This window comes from Diadema setosum, chromosome 11 (genome assembly GCF_964275005.1).
Source record: "Diadema setosum chromosome 11, eeDiaSeto1, whole genome shotgun sequence".
Classification (NCBI taxonomy): domain Eukaryota; kingdom Metazoa; phylum Echinodermata; class Echinoidea; order Diadematoida; family Diadematidae; genus Diadema; species Diadema setosum.
Genome location: NC_092695.1, coordinates 34,449,736 through 34,475,346, shown reverse-complemented (window position 1 = coordinate 34,475,346; position 25,611 = coordinate 34,449,736). Strand labels below are relative to the sequence as shown.

Genomic DNA, 25,611 nt, shown 5'->3' with positions numbered 1-25,611 from the left:
ATGGTGAGGCTGCCATGTCATCATCCTTGTTCATTGCAATTTGTTATAAACTTCGAAAACATTCTTATTTTTCATCCCAATCATTACAAATCCTGAAACTCTGTACCCAGTATAACTAATTTATATATGCTCAAATGTAAAAATTTGAAAATCATCCGGAGGTCTCCTTTAAGCATGTCCTATCCGAGGGATAAAGTGTTTTGCCTCTTACTAGTGGGGATGGGATGATTATACACAACATTGCTCATTTAGACTCGGGAATCGAACTCGGGTCCTTTGGATCTGGAGGCAGACGCGCTACCAATTGAGCCATATGACTCTCCAGGTTACTTCGGCAGAAATCGATTATGCAGTGTACAGTTTAATATACAGAAGTGTATTTGGTCGCTGACATTTCCGCTGTGTGACAACCAAAGAGGTTGAAAGGAGATTTGCCACTTCCTTGGTGCAACATGTGTATGTTCGAGAATGCACGCGCGTTTCGAGGGGCGCGAACGGAGCCGGAAGTGGGTTCCAATTTACAGAAGCAGAGGAACCAGTTCGGCGGTCAGAATGATATGCACTATATCAAAGAAATTAAATGAATTGTTACCAAGGGTGAAGAACACACCTGGGATGATTTTGATGTGTCGTTTCTCATCCTAAATGTTGTTTTCAAGATAACAATACTCAACGAAGCAATCAATGAACGTTTTCATTAGTACAGGGCTGGTACCGTTATCTATAGCTTTACTTGATGTAGACGATACGATATTTTACTGCCCTGACTGCAGCAAACATTGTGGTTTTTGACAAAACTAATATGAACGAATCATAACCATTTCTGCCCCTATCGCTACCATGACAACACGATCATTCCTAGAGTAAACTCGTAAATTCAAGCTTTTGTCTCATCCAAAGGGCAATGACATCTCCAGTTTCGTTAGTTAAAACACGCATGCTGATCTTACCACAAGTTAATGCGTCTTTTAAGACAACATATATATGCAACAATACTTTCAAGGTCCAATATCATATTTTCTCACCTTCGTTGAATTAGAGGTTGCCACCATAACCTATAAATCTTAAAACGAATAAACACGGTTCAAGACTGCTAATCCCGAATTTTTAATGGATTTTAAGATCCTATTTAATCGTAAATTGTCACTATACGATGTTCTTTCTAGGGATAAGAGAGAACAAAAATGTGAACGAACTTTAAGTACATAATCATTTGTTGGTTTGTTTAACCATGGAGCTACGTGCTGCTCTACGGTTTAACCAGGGAGGTGAGACGGAATACCTCCCTGGTTTAACTCTGCTTCCCTTTTATTCTTTGCTAGCGGAACTCCGTGGTTGGGCTCCAAGAGAACTCACCGTACGAGTTGCGCTTGAGAAGCTGATCCACGTACGAGTCTTGTGCTTCGAGCAGGTACTGCTCGAGCTGCGCCGCCATCAAGTGCACCCGGTTGCTCAGCTGACGACTCTCCATCTTCCCTGCCTGAAGTGTCTTTGTCTCCTTGGCAACCGACTTTGTTAAAAAGTGGGCGGAGTCGTTTTCAGCTGGCGCATAAAAACAGAATTACTCCTCGTCTTGCTGGCATTCAAAGAAATTGTCCGACATGAATGAGCTGGCGAATAGAGGAAGTTTGCATGAGCCAAGTTAAGATGGATGCGCTTCGCAATGGTGAAGTACAGAAGAAGGGATTCCAGCGAGTAGTATCGAGAACTGTCTCAGCGGTTGGGGTCCAGGCGAATATCGATAAAAGGGCTCTGGCTCTTAAAGTGCTGGCCTGCAGATACGACCAAACGGCTGAAGTATAGGTTGAGAACAAAGTTGTGCCATTATGATGAGCTCGCCTGATATCAAGTGCCGATGTCAAGGCATATTCTTCGGTCCTTCTGTCAGAAGGAACAGAACGAAGTGCAAGGGAAGTAGCCAGGAGGCGGCAGGTGAATCTGGTATCGCGACGGACTGATAACCTGACGTCTGAATGAACAATGCATCTGACAGCCGAAGCAGTTATCCAACTTTTTGCGTTGCCTTTGCCCCCTTTGAATATCACACGCACACGGTTTTCTAATTGTCTCTGTGACTTCGGATGCACATTCGCTGTAACCTTCCTTTATAAACACAGTTGGCAACGGTGTGATTAACAGAAAAGAGGTAAAAGGGGAAAAAGTCCAAGAGGGAGACGGGGGGGACACAGAAAGAGGAAGAAGAAAGAAAGACCCTCGTTATATGTTTGGCAAACGACAAACGCCCGCTTCCGCGACAGCTACTGATGTTATCGGAACCCTCTTTTGTTTTGGGAATTTTCGACAAGAGAACTTTCATAATTGTTGTCATCTACTGGTAACGTTGTAAAAAGATTGCAATGGTGTTCCTGACATTTTCTTTCGCTCCAATACGCTAATGAATTGAGTCCCACGGTAAAAGGGTGCATCACACCTGGCTCCGAGCAGTTTTGGAACACTGTATTCTTTTTATCTGGTTCAGTCATAGCAATGCACGAAAGAAGATTTTTGTATCTGATTATCATTACATATATAAAGGTTTTCCTCTTTGAAAGCTCAAAACAAATATACCTACCGCCTGTCACTTTTGCAAAAGAGGTTGAGGTACATTCTTCAGATTATAGTTAGTTTCAGCAAAATCATACTCCAGAAAGATTTGATGAGATGGAATCATTTTATCCTGGGGAAGCAGCGGAGCATGAACTTTCATCATATTTAGGTGAATAATGAAAAATCGAAAAAATATTCATATCTTTTATTCGAAATGGTAAGTGTTCCTTGATAATCTGACTACGACTTATTGAAAGGGCTCTTTCACTTGGATAGACAGGTGCAGTATACTCTAATGAAGATATCAAGTTTGCCAGGGTTTCTTTTTGTGTGTGCGATGATTTGTGATAATTCTAATTTGTGGGCAGATGTGTCAGGATGACCAATGTACAGCATTATAAAATTTAACCCTAAGAAGACCAGAGCCTCAACACACCATTGCTAATGTGTGCGAACAGGTTACCGTTGGTAATGATCAGGTTCACATGAATGTACAAAATATGCCGCCGCTTGTCTAGCGAAGGCGTGTTTTTGCGTACACTGTATTTCTGTATTTTTTTTTTCGTTTGAAACTTTGGACATTAGTTCGCGAGAATTTCCCGAATGGCGATGTTTGATGTTGCAAGAAACCTTTTCCTGAACCAAAGTATGTCGCAATGTCATACTTTCCCATTCAACCACGTTCAGAAGATCTATATAATCAGGGTAGGAAAAAAGGTCATGTAATGTGTTATCCTCTACTTCCCCTGAAGAATTTGGCAAAAAGAAATCGATCCTACTGAATACATCTTGAGGAGGAGGATAATTATGCGTGTTCGCGTGTGTGTGTGTGTATTAAATTTATTAAAGAAAAAAGACAATGATGCATTGAACCACCTGACGATGACGTTGATGGTGAGTTTAAGAAAACAAGCACGTTATTTCACAGCCAGGATTTGCTCGAAAGTGAAAAAAAAAATTATCTTGAATGCAATATCTCCTTTTTTTCCCCGCTCAGCGCGCCTGACCAAACATTGGCGTCGCACTTGCGAGTTTTTGGGCGACATTTGCAAGGTCATCGCTAAAGGTCGCGTTGGGGTCGCGACAAGATCTGCGCGTCTGTTGCCCGTGATAGCAATAAACAGAGAATGATGGAAGCGTTCAATTCCCTTTCCATGGATCCAAAAGTGCAATGTCTCCTATCGACATGACCGTGTATCCACATCACTCGACCACTCACTCCATCTAGTAGTTTTGCCGTTCACAATTAAATGACCAAGGTCACGGATGGAGATCTTCTGTTTGTAATTAAGCGTTTGCATTAAGCACTCAAACACGATAATCGTTTCCACTCAATAGCATCAACGACTTGGCAATGACCGATATTCAGAAGGGTTTCCGAGCTCCGAGAAAATGTTCTATATGATTTGAGCGTGAGAATTCACGAAATGCTGTCCAGCCATAAACAGACCTCGATCTACCACAACCCGCCCCCCCCCCCCCGAACAAAAGATTAAACACCGCAACATATAGACGTTCTCATCAGATTTCTTTGTTTTACAAAACAAAAACAAAAGCTCAGCTACCGAGAACAATATCACATAGAATGTTATGTCAATGTGACATGACTCCATCGCTTGAGAGTCCTTTGATGCTTGCGTCATACACGTCGATTATTGCCAAAATTTAGCAGTCCTCCCCAAAAAACAGGCAACCAAAATAACAATGACATTGAACTCAAGATCCTGTGGACTTAATATCAAATGATCATCTTCAAGTCTCTAAGAGATGAAAACCTATTGTCATCAATATATGTTTGTGAATTGAAAAGAAAAGACCGACTTGACTTGTAATCTACTGCGTCTGTCATAAATATTCATTGAGGTTACACATTACAATCAGCCTTCTTAACATTCTTTTTTTCTTTTCTTCACCCATGATTTTCAACTATTCAATAGCATGTGAGTGGAAAATAAGCAACAAATGCATGTCATGGTATCTTCCTTTGCATCACATTCGTGGTAAATATACCATACATACCTACCTCGCAGATTATAGATATACCCATGGTATTGCGACATAGACCTGTGCGTTTTCATCTGTCGAGAGCTAATCGGCCTATACCAAAGTTCCCCTAAATACTTGAACATTTGGCCCGCAGTCTGTTTACCATCAACACCCGGGAGAATTGGTTATTTTTAAGGAAACTAACAGAACACAAAACATCAATACATTCTCACTGCTTTGTCAATATTAAACACTCTGCGTTTTACGTATTCCTATCACACTTTCTCCCGCAGGTCATCAGAAAAAAAAGAGAGACTAGTTTGATACTGGTTGACACTGAGGTCATTAAGTGCGCCTTTACAACTAGAATTTTCCTGCTCGGGTAGATATTTACAAAATGCCACTTTAAAAGTTAAGAATTGACGGATAATACGCAGTCTCCGAAAAGGTTGGGTTGATGTACTCTTTGTTGTCCTCGCTCGACCGGCCGGTCAGTAGCCCGTGAACTGACCAGACTGGTCTCTTTCTCTCTCACTTATACAATAAAATCACCCCAACCCCCTTATCCTGCCCCCTCAACAAATCATGTATGCTGGAATGAACTACACCCCCCCCCCCAAGTCAGGAGAATCAGCGGCAATTTGCATAATCAGAGATATTGACAAAAGAACTAAACGATAAAGCACTTCTTTCCCCCTCCCCCAGCCTACACAATTTCTTCATGCTTTCTAACAGTCATTAGTTTAAGATTTTTTAGTGATGGTCACATCTAATCGGAATTCTTATTATTCAATCAAGATGATAATACATGACAATTGTAGAGAGTATACCTCAACTACCTAATTTATCTTCATTTTGAAACATGTTCATTTCATGTAATTTCTTTAACACCTGTTGATTCGACTACGATCGGAAACATCCCCGAAAATCTTTTTTCATTCATCAATGCCCTTTTGACTTGTAAATGTTTGAGGGTTTTTAATAAAGCATGGAAAAAAATTGTACGTTGAACGATAATCAGCTGCACTTTCACCGAATGAACATGATGAAAGATCAGAGTGCATATAATTAGGTGCCCCTTCTACACATACCTTGTGCAATGACAGGCTTGAGGGGGATTTTCGACATTACAGAATGTAGCCGAACATAGTGCAGGGGTAGGATTGAATTCTCTTCGCCTCTTGATTAACCCTGTCAGAATCACAATGTATAATTTCCGTTGACATCGTTATCAAACATATTGCCGGTCAAATGGGGATTCCGCCAAATACAACTAAAATGTATAGATATCTCAGAGGTTGGGCGGGGCAACATGTACATTCTGGATCACCCGGCATGCATGGTATATAGTGGATATGGGACTATTGATCTGACAGAAGGTCATAAGTTCGAAGCCTGTATGCCCGCCCGTCGCTTTATACTTGCATTGCTGGATAAGAATGTTTTACCACCCACTTTGTCCCTCTTTCCATGGTGTGTGCTGGGGTACCTGGTAGGGCCAGGGAAGTGGGAAGCCTTCCAGGTAGGGCTGTGGTGAAAATGATAGTCGACTCCGTCCGTGGATATAGTTTTTACACAATAGAGTCATTGGTATTGTAGTTTATTGTAGTTATTATTAAAGGGACATTCCAGACGATTTTCATAATTTCACATCATGTAGTACATAAATCGACAACTCCATGTATAGATTTGTGGAATTTATTGTGGTTCTTGAGCAGAGAAACATTACTTTGAAAAACCTTAAACAAATTACACTGAACAAGGATGATGACATAGGAGGTTCACATATTTCAGAAATGTAGCAGTGTAATTTCATTACAATACCGCTTGCTTGCGAGTTCATTACCTGCGTATAATCTATGCGTGCCTTCTTCTTTTGTTCTGCTTCCATGAGCCCCAACTCATGCATTCTTATGGTGACTCTGTCATGTCATCATCCTTGTTCATTGCAATTTGTTCTAAATTTTGAAAATATTCTTATTCTTCATCCCAATTATCACAAATTCTGAAACTCTGTCCTCAGTATAACTAATTTATAGTTGTTCAAATGTAAAAATCTGAAAATCATCCGGAGGTCTCCTTTAAGGTTGCCATTAATATCATTTTAAAGTCGTGTATCATCTGTTTTGTTGGCAGGCTTGGACTCGTTAATTTCGTCTACATCAGCATAACTTGGCAATCCTTTTTATGATGTGCAGCAAAAGTTTCAAATGTGTAAAAGTTTCAAATTCTCCTGTTTCTGTCGGCAAGTAAGTTTTGAGACTGTTCCACTGAAAGGGCCGTGTGGCGCCACCATCTCTCGTTATTGAATAGTTCAGATGTTACTTAAGTTGAATCGTGCCAGTTTCCACTCTGTAAACGGGGAGGGAGGACGCAAAAATGTTTTCGCCAGAGGGCTGAGCTCGCTTCTACCCCATGCGGAGACACTTTACTGTGTGTCGGGTTAGACGAGGGTAATTCAGGGAGGAGGGATAACAATGTCTCCTAATGATCATCAATCCAGGTTTTTCACTGAAACTGAATTCAAATAGATAATTGAAAAATTGCGGTCTTTAGACTTTTGCCGGCAGAGAAACGACGATCGACGTGACCCCACCATTTTGTATTACTGGATGACATTCAGTATTTTGTCATCAGAGCATTGTTCCCCTATAACCCAAGTGTATCCAAAGGGTAAAAGCTTGCGCCTCTGGCAATATGTTCTTCGTGTCCTACTTTCTTTCAGTCCTCGGCATAAACTTATTTCTTACACGCGAACAAGTTTGCATTATTTGAGCACACAGCTAGTTTGATTTTTTTTTAAATAGTTTTGAATAAGATCATGACACGGCTTTGATTTCAACCAACATTCAAAGACTTTTTATCCAAATAAAAAACAACAACAACAACTAACAAACTGGTGTTCCCTATGCGTTTCGACAAATATTTATCACTGTAATTATGAGTCATACGAGCAACTTCATCTTTCTGAGTATTGCGCTGTAAACATCTTTGATGTTATATCACCAACGAGCAATGTGTATTCTGGTTAGCCGAAACACTCATATAATGACTAAATCCCGCCTTATAAGTATAACATCCATGAAACATACGAGTTAAATGGACAGCCAACGCCGGTCATTGACTTTATAGGAATGGAATCGCACTGAAATACGCCATAATAGGGTTTTCGTAAGAATCTAATCGACCTTAAACTAATTCGCTCCAGCAACTTGTACAACTTGTACACTTCACTTGGGCATAAAAATACGAGTTGGGCATGAGAAGTGAGTACTCGTATAGTGTGTAATTTGGCCAGCGGTTTGAAGCGGGGGGGGGGGGGGGGACAGACAAAGTTTGAGGTCAGGACATGACTGATCCACTGGCTTCTTTTCGGAGTTGTACATTACCGAAGCAGTACATTACTGGAGAAAGATAACATCAAAGGAATAGGACAGTATCACAGCCAGAGTTATTATGGGTATCGAACAAAAGCGACGAATATTTTGACTGTAATTTTGGACACCTCAAGAAAAGAAAGGTTGATGTCTGAATCACCGTCTAGATGCAGTATTCAAGTGCATGTCTTATTAATTCATTCTCCTTTTCTCCTCCTTCTCCAGGTCCTCCTCCCTTTTCCATCTATCTTTCTGCCCCCATATTTTCTTTACAAGTGCCTCAAAAAGTTTGTCCTCATGGGTTTTCCGCAAGTACTCATTTATCAATTAGTGGGTTTTTTTTTCGTGCTGTTTAAATGATTGTATTATAACCTTAATATATGTGTGAAGTATATAGCTAGGTTATATGCACGCAAAAGAAAGTAGACGTTGACTCAGTGGCTGCAATTACCGGACTGACTTTATTTCAGTCTATGTACATCTTTTATACAGTGAGTTCCATGGGAACGGAAGGGGTTGTGGTCAGCAGTGGTCAGTAAGGAATGCATCCAGTCTAACCACTGGCGTCTTACAGCAGATAAGAGAAAGATGATAGATATTGTGGCATAGGAAGAACAGAGAGTTACTGTTATCAGAGAGGAGAGAAAACAGGGCTGGAAGTAGAGAGGGTGAGAGCAAGAGCGGAAATGATAGTACAGTAGTCTCAACCTCAGACTTACATTAGATCAGTTTATCACACTCCTCCCCCTTAGAATTGTTTTTGGTTTTTCCAAAAATGGTTCTCATCAATTAACACAACATTATTTAACCCAAAAGTGAAATCTTAACTTCTTTTGAATATCAGTATCTTATTTGAACATTACCCCAAAACTGTCAAATGTCCAAACTTTCCATCTAATACATTATCTTATTAAATTGGTGTGCTCAACTTATTTTGCACTTTGTTATATTTCTTAAGTCACCTTTCTTATATTCAGGGAGGTATAACTGTATGTGTGTACCACGTCAAATGTATCAACACACGAAAACCAAAATTATAATGTCCAAATGAACTGTCCATTTGAGTTCAGCTGTGAAACAACGAAGAGTTATCTTTAACTTTGAACTTAATTTCGACCTTGAATTGTCCAGTGTCCGGCATATTCACAAGTGTTATTTACAACTGCCTCCTCAATGTGGTATTGGCTCCCCATAGCGTTTGGGGTATTTTCGCTGGCGGTTAGACCTGCGAAGTGCTGGTGCTTCGTCATCATGGTCTTGTTGTGCGTTGTTGTTCCCCTCCCCACGTGGATGAGGAAGGAACACATCCGCGGTCATATCGTCGTTGTCATAGCGACGTCGGATGTGCTCAATGTGTCGCCTGCAGATGCGATCATCTGTCAGCCTCAGCGTATATTGGACGCCGTCGATGGAGATGACTTCGCCTGGCATCCACTGCGGACCGCTGGCGAAGTTTTTCACGTACACGCGATCTCCGATGCAAAAATCGCGAGCTTTAGCACGCTGATCGTGCTTCTGCTTTTGATCATGCTGCTTTCGCTGAACGCGCTCCTCCATGTTTGGTTTCACACAATCAAATCGCGAACGGGGAATGCGATTGAAGAGAAGTTGCGCAGGAGGTGTCCCGGTTGTTGGGTGAGGTGTGATGCGGTATGCCATCAGAAATCGCGACAACTTCGTTTCGATTGTGCCGTTGGTCATGCGCTTCATTGCAGCTTTGAAGGACTGCACTGCCCTCTCTGCCAGCCCATTTGATGATGGATGAAAAGGTGCAGTGCGAACATGACGGATTCCATTCAGCTGTAGGAATTGCTGAAATTCGTCGCTTGTGAACATGCTTCCATTGTCGGTGACAATGAGCTCTGGCAGGCCATGTATCGCGAAGGTTTCGCGTAGCTTCTCAATTGTGATTGAGCTGGTTGCCTTGTAGACTGGAAAGATATCCATCCATTTCGAATGCGAATCTACCAACACAAGAAACATACGGCCCATGAATGGCCCTGCATAATCCAAGTGGATTCGTGACCATGGCTTTCGTGGCCACTCCCATGGATGAAGTGGTGCTGCTGGCGGCAACTTACGAGATTGCTGACACTCCTTGCAATTTTTCACTTTGCTTTCCAGGTCACCATCCATCCCAGGCCACCAGAAATAACTGCGAGCGAGCGATTTCATTCGCGAGATCCCGGGATGAGCTTCATGCAGCTCCTCAGTGAGCTGATTTCTCCCTTGTGGAGGTATCACAACACGTGCTCCCCACATGATGCAGCCATCATACACACACAACTCATCCCGCCTCCTGAAATAAGGCGAAATTTCCTCATCACACTTTAACGGCCATCCACGAAGAACATATTCGCGCACTCGCGACAAAATTGGATCCTTCGCGGTCCACTGCCTGATCGATGTCGGTGTGACGGGTGTCGACTCCAGGTGTTGCATAACTAGCACGTAGTCTGCTGGTTTGGGGATGCGCATACTAGGGTCCAGCTTTAGCCGTGCTAGCCAGTTCCTCCCCAGTAAATTCGGCCCATCACCTTCGACAACTAGCAAGGGAAGTTCCAGGACCTGGGCATCATGCCTCACATTCACTTTGCATGCGCCCACTACCGGTATTTTGTCCCCTGTGTAAGTTCTTAACACCACATCAGACTGTGACAGCTGGGGTTGATGTTTCCATGCCCGATAAGTTGCCTCGCTCACTATCGATAGGGTAGCTCCTGTATCGATCTCCATCACAGTGTTATTATGGGAAATCCCCAACTCGAGCAACATCGGAGCCTCCTTTTTTGGCGATGCCTGCGCCTTGTGCATGAAGTACTCTAGCTCCTCCATGTTGTCCCTGGGTGGTGTCGACTGTTCCGCGCTAATCTCAGCTAGGAACTGCGTTTGGACCTCCGTCCTCTGCCCGGAATTAGTCTTGCTCCGGCAGACTTTTGCAAAGTGTCCACGCTTTCCGCAATTATGGCAAGTGGCGTCGACTACTTTGCACTTGCCCTTCTCGTGCCCCTGTCCACAGCGATAGCACGAGATGCGATGTTGAGCTCCGGTTTTGTTCTTTTTGTGTCCTGCCTGCTGCTTGAACACTTTGTTAATCCCACCATTTCCGCGTGGAGCCTGTGTTGATTGAAGATCACACACATTTCTTTCTGCCATCTCCACACTCGTCGCAATGTCAACGGCCTTGGCGAGATCAAGCTTCTTCTCAGCTAGAAGAATACGTTGGATCCGATCATGTCTGATGCCGCAGACTAATCGATCGCGAATCATCTCCCCTAGAGTAGAACCATAATTGCAGTGCTCTGCCATTGACTTTAGTGCAGCTATGAATTCACTGATTGTTTCTGAGTCTTTTCGAAAACGGCTGTTGAACTTGCACCGTTCAACAATTTCACTTGGTGCTGGGGTGTAATGCTCCGTCATTACCTGGACAAGTTCAGCATACTTCTTGTCCGCTGGCTTGGCTGGAGAAACAAGACTGCGGAGAAGACTGTAAGCTGCTGGTCCGATGACAGTCAGCAATGTAGCTTTCCTCTTCTCCTCTGCTTCAATCCCATTGGCTTTGAAGTACAGGTCCAATCTCTCTATGTATTGGCACCAGTCGATTCCCTCTCGGAATTCTTCAATATTTCCTACCAGACCAGCCATAATACAGAAGTTTAATCCTCGTCGCCAGTATTATAACCTTAATATATGTGTGAAGTATATAGCTAGGTTATATGCACGCAAAAGAAAGTAGACGTTGACTCAGTGGCTGCAATTACCGGACTGACTTTATTTCAGTCTATGTACATCTTTTATACAGTGAGTTCCATGGGAACGGAAGGGGTTGTGGTCAGCAGTGGTCAGTAAGGAATGCATCCAGTCTAACCACTGGCGTCTTACAGCAGATAAGAGAAAGATGATAGATATTGTGGCATAGGAAGAACAGAGAGTTACTGTTATCAGAGAGGAGAGAAAACAGGGCTGGAAGTAGAGAGGGTGAGAGCAAGAGCGGAAATGATAGTACAGTAGTCTCAACCTCAGACTTACATTAGATCAGTTTATCACAGATTGTCAAAATAAGCATTGCTGCAATACAAACTGTATGATTTTTTCCTTTTTAATGCAGAAGATAAGTACACGCTTGTAAACGGGACGAAGCAATCAAAACATTTTCTTTCCTGTGCGAACTTCTCATACGTCTATTTGCATTTCAATACTGCCACAAATATCTTTATATCATATAGGGGAAAACTGGGGACGGCCACTGGGATCTGTCATTCGGTCTGAGTATTAATAAATATTGGCATACAGCGAAATGTGATCTTCTAGATTTCCCTTCTACGCCTGACTCACACAATATCCAATTTCAAAGACAAAGTGTGGCGGTTCACACATTGAAAAGTACTCGTGTACTTGTGGGCAAGACTCTTAAGTGAGTTCTGACCGTAGAGCTTTATACAATTTATTCTTATAACTCTACAATGGCTCAGACAGAAGAGAACATTACATATTGCAACGTATCTTAGGTTTTTCTTTTGAACACATTTCAGTATTTGTCTCAAGTAACCGACTGTATTAAGTCATCAGAGATATTCATCAAGAATGACATTTTATGTTGTTGGTTTTTTTTTCTGCAAATAGAATGGAAATGAACCTCACCCGTGTCTTTTCGTTCTTGATTGAACTACAACGACTATATCTTTTGTATTATTAAAAAAGATCACCTGATTTCCAAGGATGTACAACACAACAGGGGATCATAAGCTTGAAATAAGGCAGCCACCTGCCCTTAATTATTGTCATGGTGCTTGATTTCAAGCTATTATATCTCGTTTGTCTCTCTCTTCTCTATGACGATGGCCTTCAAGCAAATTAAAACGCTATGGATTATGGTCATCAACAGTGCGAGCGCCTTCTATACGCACTTTACTAATGGAATACGAGAAGAAATCATTATCACAAAGAACATGCTTTGTTTTAGCGTACGGGCAACTCTTCCTGAATAATGTTTGTGAAGAAATGAGGAAATGAATGAGATGAGGGAAAGACAAGGGCAGGAGAAGGAGATGATGAGATGGAAGAGAGAGAGACTCATCACACCCCGTTGCCATGGCAACCTTGTAAACATACTACAGAAACGTTCCCAAAGCACGCACTAAATCGTATCGGGTCAATAAATTCCGCTCTAATCTCCACTCTTATTTGCTGACGTGACCTCAAAACTACCAGTCATTCCCCGAAATCTGTCCGCCAACAACTGACCAACCCTATACTGGAATGTCTTCACGCTTGTTAACAGCTTGACCCTTTCAATTCAATTTTTGCATTCACCTATTTCACGATGCGATCGGTCATTCAGCCACAGTTTTTCAACCAGAAACCCTAGCCCTCCCCCCCCCCCCTCTCAAAAAAAAAAAAAAAAAAAAAAAAAAAAAAAAAAAAAACAGAGGAGAAAAGGTGTACCTATTAGGCATTATACCTGACAACGTTTAAACCCTCTTCCGACAGGTAAATAGTCCCAAGTTTATTCAGACGCTGTTATGACTTCCATCGTTCCCCCCTGAAACGAAAGACCAGATATCCTCTCGACTTCTAGATCGCTTCCGTGATGAAAACAAAACAACAACATCTATTAATGAAACGTTTTGTGAAAAAATGGGAGGAAGACAAACGGTATTGTCTTTGCATTTGATCTTGGCTGTCCAAAAGTGTCGGGCTAAGCGTCATCCTACACTGCAATTATCGTCCACATCGTTAAACTAGGTTAACGGGAACACAGTCGCAAACCAGCGTCTAAGTCCGAGCATTGTAATTGGTTGACCAGTCTGGTAGGCCAAACGGCCACCTTGAAATTGACTTTAGTACAGACTCTGACCCGCTGGTGTCAATGACCGCCGCCTATTTGAAGCCCATCTTGTCTGATGGACGGCTCCCCTTGTACAACACAAGCGGGAAATCGGGCAAATCACGATAACATGTGTGGTGCGTGAGGCTAGCAAGGCTTTGGTGGCAGTGAAATACCATTATTTTTTCACCAGTCAGTGGTGTTCTATGGGTTTTTCAACTAAAGAATTTATAGCCATGAAAGCTTATAGGAACCTTGGCACAATTAACTTTTAATGTTAAAATAACAGAATAGTCATAAACGATAATAATAATAATAATAATGATAGATGAATAAATAATAATAGTTACTAATACATGTAACAACATGCTACAAATGGTCATGATAATGATGATTATATAACCTAAATTCAAACACGTTCTTTATCTCACATGTACACTATGTCACTCTGTCTCGGAAATTGAAGAAAAACATCACTTTGTAAGGAAAGAATGTCAAAAGTAATGCAAAGAAACTTTGTTCTTATGCACCCATGTTTTCTGGGTAATGTAGACCTACAAAAAAGAAAATAGCCTTATGTGGGAGGGTCTGACCTAGCAGGCTAGGAAGAGCCACGAAAGCTAATCGCTGGTTACAATTCACCCAGTACGTATATCAAGGCTCATGGTGAGGTGTCTTTTAATGAACTGAATCGAGAATGTCTGGACAAGAATACCAAGCGAACCAAGGCACAACGACCATAGTACATAATAATTATGCTACACTAATGCTGCCTCCTTATATTGCCCTCTCATCCCGCCACTAACTCACCGACAAACTCGTTCCGTATCCGGATGCGGTCCTCGACGCTGTCGGTTGCTATGAGGATGCAGTTGATAAACGCCACCAGCGTTGTCTTATAGGAGGTGTTCTCCGCCCGTTCCAACTCATCGATGATAAGACCGAAGCGGTGTCGCTGGCTCTTAGACTCCTAGCAACGGGAGAGAACGAGGACAACATATATACGGTAGATTAGTAGAACAGAAATGTTGGCAGCTGAATAATGATATAGACATACAATATAAAATAAAACAACAAGAATATGCGGTACATTCAACAGGAAATTCTTAATTCATCAGACACAAGATGGGATGTATTGTGCTGGGATTTTAACGTTACGAAATAAAATCACACATACCCAAACAAATACTGTTTATTTCAAAGAGGAACATAATACTATCCCCGTAAGCACTGAAAGAAGCAAAGATTTCTCCCTATAACAAACATAATCACTGTGACGCATGACAACAATGAAATAAACTTAAAGGTAGATACTTTGTTAGACTAATGAAATGTAACAGATACCAGCACCAAAAATAATTGTAGTACTTTCGAATTCACAGGATTCGGCATGCAAGAATTTTTATAACTAGTCTGGGATCAGTGTGGGTCATTCATGATGAAGCAAATTAAATAGATATGATCTAAGCGAAGTAATGTACATTTGTGTGAATATTTGTGTATAATTTCTGAGAAATCCCTAAACTGAGCTTTCAGCAATGTGTCTTATCCCTTTTATATTCCATACTGTACCAATGATTTCGTACAACTTTGTCGAAATTGTTTGCAGGAGTCTGGGAGTGGAATGTAATGAAATGAGTTTAAAAGTGTCATAATTGATTTCAAATCTAGGTTCGGAAATACGACAACAAAAGAGATATGTTTAGATACATAGGATGGCGTAGGATTACATTATCATGACGACTAAGGTCAACCTAACTATCTTAATTACACCCACAAATAAGTTTTATTGCTATCTCTATCTTTCTCTCAAATCCGGTTGTTTTTTTTTTTAACATACAGAAACGAACTAATAAAAAGTAGGATCTTACGCGACCTTTAGAATAACAAGATTGATTTATGTGAAGGAGAAAAGATGAGAATAGAAATTCATTTTCTTTTTTGACATGCATAACGTGGCATCCTTCGTGGTGGATTAGATTTTGTGTGTTTGTGTGAAACTCCTTCGACTATGTATATGTATATATATATATATATATATATATATATATATATATATATATATATATATACGGTAATGTCACCGCGATGAGAAAGTTGAAAAAAAAAAAGGAAAGAGGATGAAGGTATTTTCGTTGCTGTCATATCACGATTCCATGCGTTCCATAGACACACCTGCCTTTGAACAGAGTTAATGCCTTTTTTCCCCCCGAAATTCCAACTCCTAGTCCCTATCTCTTGTTGTTTGTTCTCTCTCAGTTTAAAGGCACCATCTGCAGTCATGCGCAGTCTTCTGTGATGAGTGACGTCACATATCCTGCGTGACATTTACAGGGAGCAAATCCAGATTCTGCCTTCATGTTTACGTTTGGCGGGGGAACTTTTCGTTTCCAATTAATTGCAGACGACATTTGCACAATTGAATTTTGCGAAACGGATGGTACGCGCGGACAAAAATCTTTTAATGAAAAATCAGATAGATAGTCTGGCATATATTTGCCCCCTATAACCCTTGCCAATAACAGGAATCATTTATTTGATGTTTGAAAGCCGACAGATGAGATGAAGAAAAGGTATATCAGACCAGAAAGTCTTTTTGTGTATACCGGATATAAAGTCAAGGTTCGCTGGCGTTGATTTGAAAAGAAACTGTGAAATCCACGCAATGACTGTTATGTAGGGTACAGCTGCTCCGACATCAGAACGTGTTTGTTAGTGGGGCAATCTACTCTTTTAAAAAGTGCATTGATTTTTTTTTCTCAAAGCTAGGTAATCGTTCCAAAATCACAATTCTTTTGTTTTCTCTGTATGGTCGGTTGATTCTACCGGCTTGAAATCAGAAATCACGTATGATATCGTTTTGTAGCCATTTGTTTCTGACAAAACATAATAACAAAAATTACAATAAAGATAATGACAACGATGATTAATATCAATGACGACGATAATGATGAGAATAACAAATAATGATAGTAATAATATTCAAATTAATCTTTATCATCATCATCACGCTCATAATAATCATAATATGGTCTTATTACTCAGGGTAAGGAACCTCGCAAATGTTAGCACTGTTCTTCAGAGGGTCCTGCTATCATAAGCATTTTACTACAATTGATACTGGTAGCGCAACCAATTGTGCAAAATTGGTGGGATGAATGTTAATCCAATTAACTTACAATCTGGAAGACAGGGTACAGTTATTCATATGACATTAGCTACCACAACTGGGTAAACATACGGTAAAAACCACGAATGGCACATAAATATACATTGAAATAACAAACGCGTTAGGACAGATAGTGACTTATTACAGCAGTAAATACAGCGAACGGTGTACATAATGTATAACGACAAGAGTGATCATGTACTGTATCATTATCAGTATCAGTATCAGGTATGAATATTTGAACCTCCAACCGAAGGCATGAAAATTCACTGAGAAACAACATATGAGTCGTCTTTATCACGTTTTTCCGATAACGAGGTTATTTTTTTTTCACCCTCAATTTCCAATGAAAACTTTCAAAGGAAATTAATGTTTCGCCAATCAAGTTTGTGGTGTCGCAAAGCCGACACTGATTTGCTTCTCCACTTTATCCCGTCTATATTGGATATGACTCACACACAGACAGATTGAGAAAAAGGTAGCTAACATCATGCTTGTAAGAGAAGCCGCAAGGTATCTGTGGCTCACCATTTTACACCAAAGAAGCGTATCCTATTAGTGGCCTTCTCAAACAACAAACAAACAACTAACTGAATAAACAAAAGCTTATTCGATGGAAATTATTTTGACATATGCTTGCTGTACTTCGAATCTTTCCGAATTAAAAGCTTCATGTCCATATAAACAAACAAAAACTTACTCATTATCTTGTGTTTGTGCGCGTGTTCATTTCTTTTTTAGTGTGTGTCTACGATAGACATAATCAACGCATCGGTAGGAAGGGCAGAATAATTTCTTGGGGGATGTAATTTCAGCTTTGATGTACTTTCACTTTTTTGTTGATAATTTTGCTGTACTATTTTCATTTCGTCAATTTCAAGGGAAAAAAATAAATGTGCGTCTCAGATATCACCTTTGTTTGATTCTATTTTCAAGTGCGGAAATGTTACCCCACTAAAAGGAATTATTATTGTTACGTTGTACAGTGATGCTAAGTTGAACTGCTGTTTGGATATACAATTCTAATTTGAGTGATTATGGACGTGAATAAATGTTATTGAAAAAAAAAAGTAAAAACTGCTATTAATGATTATGACAATTTCGTCTTTAATCAAGAGCCTCACTTTAGCTGCAAGGAGACCAACTCTGTCTGAAATGATACTCAATTCACTAAAAATGTGCTTTCATTTATGTGTATGGCTGTCATAGATATAAACAACCTGGGAAGAAAAAATGACAATCGTTTGTCGACAGCAAATTAACTTCCAAGTCCCCTGATACCTCCCACGTAGTATGCGGGCATTAAGAAGAAAAGGCAAGGTTCATTGCCTGTTGTTGTTGGCAACTATCATCTTTCCTCCTGGCGCATGAAAAAGCATCTGACACGCAGGGCCAAGAGCGTCACAATTATGCACTTGTTTTTCGTAAATTCAGCAGCCACAAATTTCGTCACAAACTAGATTTATAACTAGGCAAAAAATGGGGAAATCCATGTCGATGTACACTAAAATTCCTGAAGCAACATATCAATCACATCCTTCCGGAACACACACACACATAACACACACTATGGGATTTTTGAGGCCCAGGGGGCTTTTACGTGTTTGACGTTATGGAGCATTTTTGGCCTCCACGGTTGAACTTACAAACACTTACGCACTTACGAAGATTTTTTTTTTATCAAGAGCGCCCTCTGTCCAAACTGTCAAGATAGTTCTGACAGCCGACTCTTCGAGCATCAACCGTTCATGTTTGTTTGTATGTTTGTTTAATTCCGCATTTTCTTCGGAAAAACGTGAACACAAAATTTCATATCGATAAAATAAACACAAAATATTACCTGAACACACATAATCATAGAGTAATCAATATCTTCACTTACAATTGCTAACTTCATTCTTCTAATTCTAAGGGATTTTATAGTCAGGACAAATTTATCGCATCTTGCCAAAGGAAATCGGATGAATAAAATGCAGGAGACCGCCCTCATCATCAAAGCTTGAATACCGTAAGTATGATAGATTATGATACAATACATTATAATCGTAATGATGACATCACGAAACAAATCTGCAGCAAAAACAAGTAAGAAATTGGTACTTCATGGCAACAGACAAACATGGGTTTGTTGTGACTGATCTAGGCAAGCGTAGCATGACTTTCCAATTCGATGGGACAAAATTTCCATTAGAGATGACTAATATTGAACTTTAGCCTTTCTATTTTCTAAAGAAACGGGCTGAGGGAGAAGTGGGTCACCCGCTTTCATTATCGTGTCACGCAGAGATTATAATGAGAATGGAAGGAAAGTGATGGAGTGAACTGCAAACCTGGACCAACTGCAAATTCTCTGATTGTTTGAAGCCCCACACAATAATATCCATCGCACAAAAAACTCGGCCCACTTTTGAAGTTATGAAATCGGATTAAGCAAACACTTAACTATAGAAAGAAGTGGGCCGTCCACGACAGCTTTCCTTATATACCATACCATAGAACAGTACCCAGAAAGGGACACACACATATAGCCCGTAACTATGCCTATTACCTCAAACAATGAGCCCCTCCACAAAGAAACGAATTGACACAATTTTCTTTAAAGTTTGTGGAGGAAAAAGGACCCCCAAATGCGAACTTGTCTCTCTAAAATCATATTTTTATTTTCACACGGGAGTCGCGACTTTGTAAATAACCACCACCCCACCTTCTAGTGATATAAAGCGTTATAAAGTTCACGCACTCTATAACCACTCACGCTTGTACTCTATCTCTTGTTCTCTCTTCCCTTTTCACTCCTTTTTATTCTATTTTTTAATATTTCCCTTATTACATGTATTACCTCAAAGTGCATACAGTTTGTTTTCCCAAGGCCACCATCGAAATCCTGCAGATACTTATGACGGGAGTCTCTTTTGCTTTTCAAATACTGTTTTATATTTCAGGAGATTAATGAGATGATTACATGGAAATGCTATGAATATTACTTGACGTGCGTAATTGCGGTTTTATTGTTTTATTATTTCACCTACTTATATTGTATTACATATTTTAACCTCGTATGTAGTTACGTATCCAGCGTATGTCACGTTTAAGGAATCATGTGATTTTGTCTCTGTTAATGTTTGGAGAATACAGAAAAACACAATAAAATCAAACCAACAGCACAAATGTGTTTTGATAGCTCGACATTTCCTGTATCGTTCCTTCAGAGTTTTTCTAGTAACTGCGTAGGTGGCGTAAGACCTCATGTTTTCATTATATACTTGCGCTACTACAGCACCACCTCTCTATAACATCCAGAATTAGAGCTGTCAGCAATCAAATGATTTCAATATTGTGTAGACTACACGCTTGATATTAAATTTCCTCAATGTTAAACCACTCGAAAAATTGTTTTTTTTTTTTTTCATTTTGATGTGCTAATAGCGACAGGTTTCAAACAAGAATGATAGATTCGAAAGAGTGATACTTTCTTTCTTTCTTTTTTTTTGTCGGAAAGCTGGTTGAAATAATGAAGACCCCCCCCCCCCCCCCGAAAAATTCCTTATTACGGATGTAAGACATTTTTAACCATCAGCCCATGGAGCTACAACACAATCCTTGCCTTCGTAAACTTTGCCGTCAAACCCTGGAAGCTGCGGCGAAGTGGAGAATACACTATTGTAACGGTATAGAACAAGGCAATAACACGACATGATGTATTTTTAGAAAAAAATCGATAGCATACACGTGGATGCATGTAAACTCTGTTCAACACCTGCTGTCCTTGTGTAATTAAAGTTGACATCACCAGAAAGGAATGTGTCATTTCCAATCAACCGCAATATAATGAAACCGAGAAATACTGGTTCTATTCTGGTCACTGCGGTATCTGCCAATCATCTGTTTAATCATACCGCACTTCACCTTTTTGGAAGGAGAAGAAATAAAGGTCAGGATCGCTCAGTAAAAATCAGTCCTGGTCCAAACACCAATAATCACAAATGAGTCATAATTTCAGCGATTAATTACTACACTTTTGGTCGTCTGTTGTCTGTGATGTGTACAGTAGACATTTTAATCTAATTTCTGTTAATTCATTCAATCATCTACATCCATCTACCCATATTTTTATCTAATTATCTGTTTATCCTTTTACATGCGAGTGTGTACATATGCCATACTTCAAGATTGCTGATTTTCAACTTGTCTGTTCAAAATTATACTATCGTATTATATCAGAATACAATTATACTATCGTATTATATCAGAATACAATTATACTATCGTATTATATCAGAATACAATTATACTATCGTATTATATCAGAATACATCAACAAAACTGTCATATACAATGTAGATAGATAGGGCTAATATCTAACCTGATTTACGAAGCAAACGAGGAACCACAAATAATACAAGAAAAAAACAAACAAACCGTACAATATAATACAATGTTCTCAAACTTAACCGACACGGATATGACTGTAATGCCCCTATCTTAAGTTGTGTAACTGATACATTTTCGGTTGAGAAATGTATCTTTCTGTCACTGTGATCTCTATTTTGGTGGAAGGACGGTTTGTTGCTGGTTTCGGGAGCGTGATTTCGTCGGGCCTTCACGTACTCCGTTATGATTTCTTGATAACGATTATACTATGAAAAACACAATAACAACAGTAACAAACCCACGAACATCGCAACATTTGGGGGCGCTCCTCAGAAGTTGATACTTGTTTTGTTATCGCTCTATTTTACTCTCGCTACCCCCCCCCCCCCATCCAGCTATCTTTTTTTATTTATTTGTTTGTTTTCATGTCCGCTCAGGGTATACTAGGATGAAGAATGGCAGGCAAATGAAGTCAGTCTATTCAGAAAACTCCAGTCTTGATCTGATACTGTTCTGCACGTACTGCAGGAAACCAAAAGATTTCCGACGCCTAAGTCGGAACATTCTGAACATTGTAAAGAAATGAGCAGTTCCTTTGTCAAAATCTGGTTTATTACCCCTACAGGTGTATTTTGTTCCTCCAAGGTCCCATTCCTAAACTCACCGCAGGAACAAGACCCCAAACCTACCTGCGACCTGAAACACTATCGAATGTCGACTTTTCCTATGGAAGAAAGACTTTGCCAAAAAGCCCCACTAAGAAGAACAAGAAAAAAGAAATAATCAAAATGATAATATCAACAAAAAAAATCAACAACAATGCGTTTACGATAATAAAGCAGTGACTTAACTTGCTGACAACTATCCTATATCTTCTTCTTTTTTCGTCTTTACCTTCTTTATGTCAGTTCCCATTCCCCTTTAAAAGACTTCCATACAAGCGCATTAATCATCCTTTTCTAGCCTTCCCACGTGATTGATATGTACGATGAATCGAATTCTTTAGCGCGCTGACAGGCGAGCGGACCTCTGACAAAGCGAAGATGATCCGTGGAAGTGTAAAGACGTGAAATCTTCATCCCTCTTTATAATCCCACTGATCAATCATCCCACAAGAACGAACAGCCAGAGCTGAAATCATCATCGCTATGAGCATGTCGCCCGATAATTCTGATAACAACCGTCAGTCGTATGAGGTTTTTACACACTGAGAATGCTCTGTACCGCAGTTCCTCTGCAAGAGAAATCTTCATTAATACCCTTTTCTTTACTTTTGGATTTGACACGTCCGTTTTGGCTATACGCATATTAAAGAAGTAGAATCAGGTTGGCTGTCAGACTACTAGTAATCTAACAACAATAAGAACAACAACAATAACAGCAATGTGTTTATGCTGACATATGTATTACAGTAATTTGACCAGGTATACGGTGACAGGCCATTTGAGTGCTTAATTGCATGTCAAATATTGTGTGTAATCTCAACGTACATACTATGATATTTTGGGGAAAAGAGAAGTCTGTATTTTGCTGTGAATAACGAAATTATTGCAGAAGCAGATAATGTGAAAATTTAAATGACATGAAATTTCCAACACAAATCCTAAATCAAACTATTGGCGTAGATATCAATGTCTTCAGTATAAGGGATTGACTCCTGTGTAAAAATGATGGAAAACAATGACAAATAAACAATTACGCTGATAGTTGCATATATCACCATGTATGTCCATCATCTGATAGAGCAAATAAAACCTTTCAACTGATACTTCACTGCTTGTAACATTCAAGGGAATATTCTTGAAGTTATGATTAAAAACATCCCATATTCTCTAATTGTTTTCTTCGTTTTCTAGCAGCTTCAATCGCAAATAATATCCCAACTTACAGTAGGAATGGAGGTTAACTATTTTTGCGAGAAAGCTCTTCATTCATAGACACAAACAGATAAAGAGGAATGAGAGATAGAGATAGATAGAGACAGAGATACAGAGAGATAGAGATAGAGATAGATTTACAGAGAGATAGATAGAGAGAGAGAGATAGAGGGAGAGATAAGGAGGGATAGAGGTAGAGATAGAGAGAGAGAGAGAGATAGCGATAGAGATAGACAGGCGGTGACAGGAGTGGACGTTAACTCATATCAAAAATTACAAACTGTTATTACAGACTTCCTCCATAAAGGGGAAAAAAAACAACCCAAAACATGAATGACACCATTCAAGAGTGCAGTGTCAACACCATGCACCCGGGTAATGTTCACAGATTTGTGGGTGACAAATATTGGACCCGGAGAGGACCTATAGCATTGACTAAGCCTAGATCATCCCTGATTGGTTTTGACGTGTTTACTTCGTTCCCATGGCATTTTTTTCTTTTGCCTTAAAAACGTACACTCAAAAAGGGGAAAGCAAATTACACACAGACACGCAGACAAACGCAGACAAACAAAACTTCGACGATGTTCTAGAGGATCATTAAACCCCTGGCACAGCGCTGTATGAGTCAGCACGAAAGGAAAGGAAACAGAAAAAAAAAACAACAACAATATTGTGAATGTGCCTTTCTTTACGGGAATATTTTTGAGAGAGTGTTCATGTCGTTTGGCACAAGAGAGTGAAGTTTAGCACAGTGGTTTGTTTTTGATGATATTTTTGATACGACCTTCAACGTAAGAGACCTGTTGTTCCAGATACCTGTTAGTGATTTCCACGGTCACAATTTGATTATTGTTCAGTCGTTTCATGCATATCCTATTGTGCAAGTCGCGCACGACAACAATGTAATTTATTGTAATACAGTTTGGGGGAGGGTATGTCTTTCCTCTCACCTCCCTGGTCTTTTCGAGGAAACTCTCTTCTTACCCCTACATACACGAGAGAGCGAAAGTAAAGTGCATCTCATTGAGCGATGATCATATCAGTATAAACAATTAGATAACACGCTAGCGGGTGCGAAATGCTTTAAGATACACACGGCTAATGAGAGGGGCGAAGAAGTAGGGCCTGCCATCATCAGAACACAGACATGATTTCCACAACTTTTGATGCGAATGAAACACTGATTGAAATCAACATTCGTCATTGAATTGATCTCGCTCTGAAACTACTGGCTAAGAATTGTAACGACTATTATATTAAGAGTTTCAGATAGCATTAATATTACTTCGTCCCACAAGATAGCACCGCAGTATAGAGCAGTAGTCTAACCGCTTCACGTTAACTCTTGGCCACAAAACCAGATGTGTCTTGTATGGAATCTACCCATGTCTCTATTGGAGACAACAGATTAGGGTACGGCTTATACTTGCATGCTCTTTATAATATCGCTTATAAGCGAAGCGTGAAATTCTCAGCTATTAAAACATGGTGTTCATTTCATTGCCTGCCGAAGTTGTTGTGAAGACATAACGAAGCGTGCGTTTCTATTCTCGGCAGTTGCTATCATGCCTTAGCCGATCGTTTCGTCAATAGGTATCGGCAGTTATGACATTGTGATAGGGGTGAGCGAGGCGACGACAGTGAATGATTTTCTTTCTTCGGTTTGTCGTTTTGTTGTTGTTGTTGTTGTTGTTGTTGTTGTTGTTGTTATTATTGCTGTTGTTGTTATTGTTGTTGTTGAGGTAAGAACTAGCAAGGCACAAAAACGGGATAAGTTAGAAAACTGTTCAAATCCTAGCGTTTGCGTGGATCAGCTTCCCCCATGAAACTCACTCCGTCAAGACATTGAAGAATAATGTTGACGATTTTCGATGGCTTCATCAATTGATTTTAGTTCGGGCAGTGAGAAAGAAAGACACGTGACGCATGCGCAATAATTACAGCATGACGCAATCACGTCTCGTCATACCATGGACCTACTAGGTTCATGGTCATACCAAGGGGGGGGGGGGGGGTTAAAATTTCCCCTTTGTTGTAGCTTGTTCAAATACAATTATCATTTGGATTCAGTGAAGTTCTTGCATAGCGAGTCCCGATGCTTTAAGTTCATTTTGTATTCAATATTCATACCTTTCACTCTGATTTACCCGGGGTTGTCGATACTTGCAGAAACTTGCACAATATACGTTCATCAGCCCGACACGTCATCAGCCCGATAAACTAAGATCCCGTGCGCACAGCAAAGCATCGACACTCTCGGTATACGAGGAACAAGCTACAACAAAGGGCAAATTTGACACCCCCCCCCCCTCAAAAAAAAAAAAAAAAATCGGGAAAATATGCGTGCCTGGTAACAATAATGGTGGCTTCAATAGAAAATGCAGCAAAGCGCATCACGAGCAAATATGACAACATACATGAGGGGAAGATGTAAGAACACATCCATGAAAA

At 40.1% G+C, this 25,611-nt stretch overlaps 1 protein-coding gene across 1 annotated transcript in view; it reads right to left on the bottom strand.

The window, feature by feature from the left end:
- LOC140234735 (uncharacterized) overlaps nt 1–25,611 on the bottom strand; it is a 162,474-nt gene that overhangs the window by 54,958 nt on the left and 81,905 nt on the right. The window contains exon 2 of the mRNA XM_072314772.1: nt 14,551–14,710. Coding sequence (XP_072170873.1) covers nt 14,551–14,710 — 160 coding nt within the window. The remainder of the gene's footprint in view (nt 1–14,550; nt 14,711–25,611) is intronic.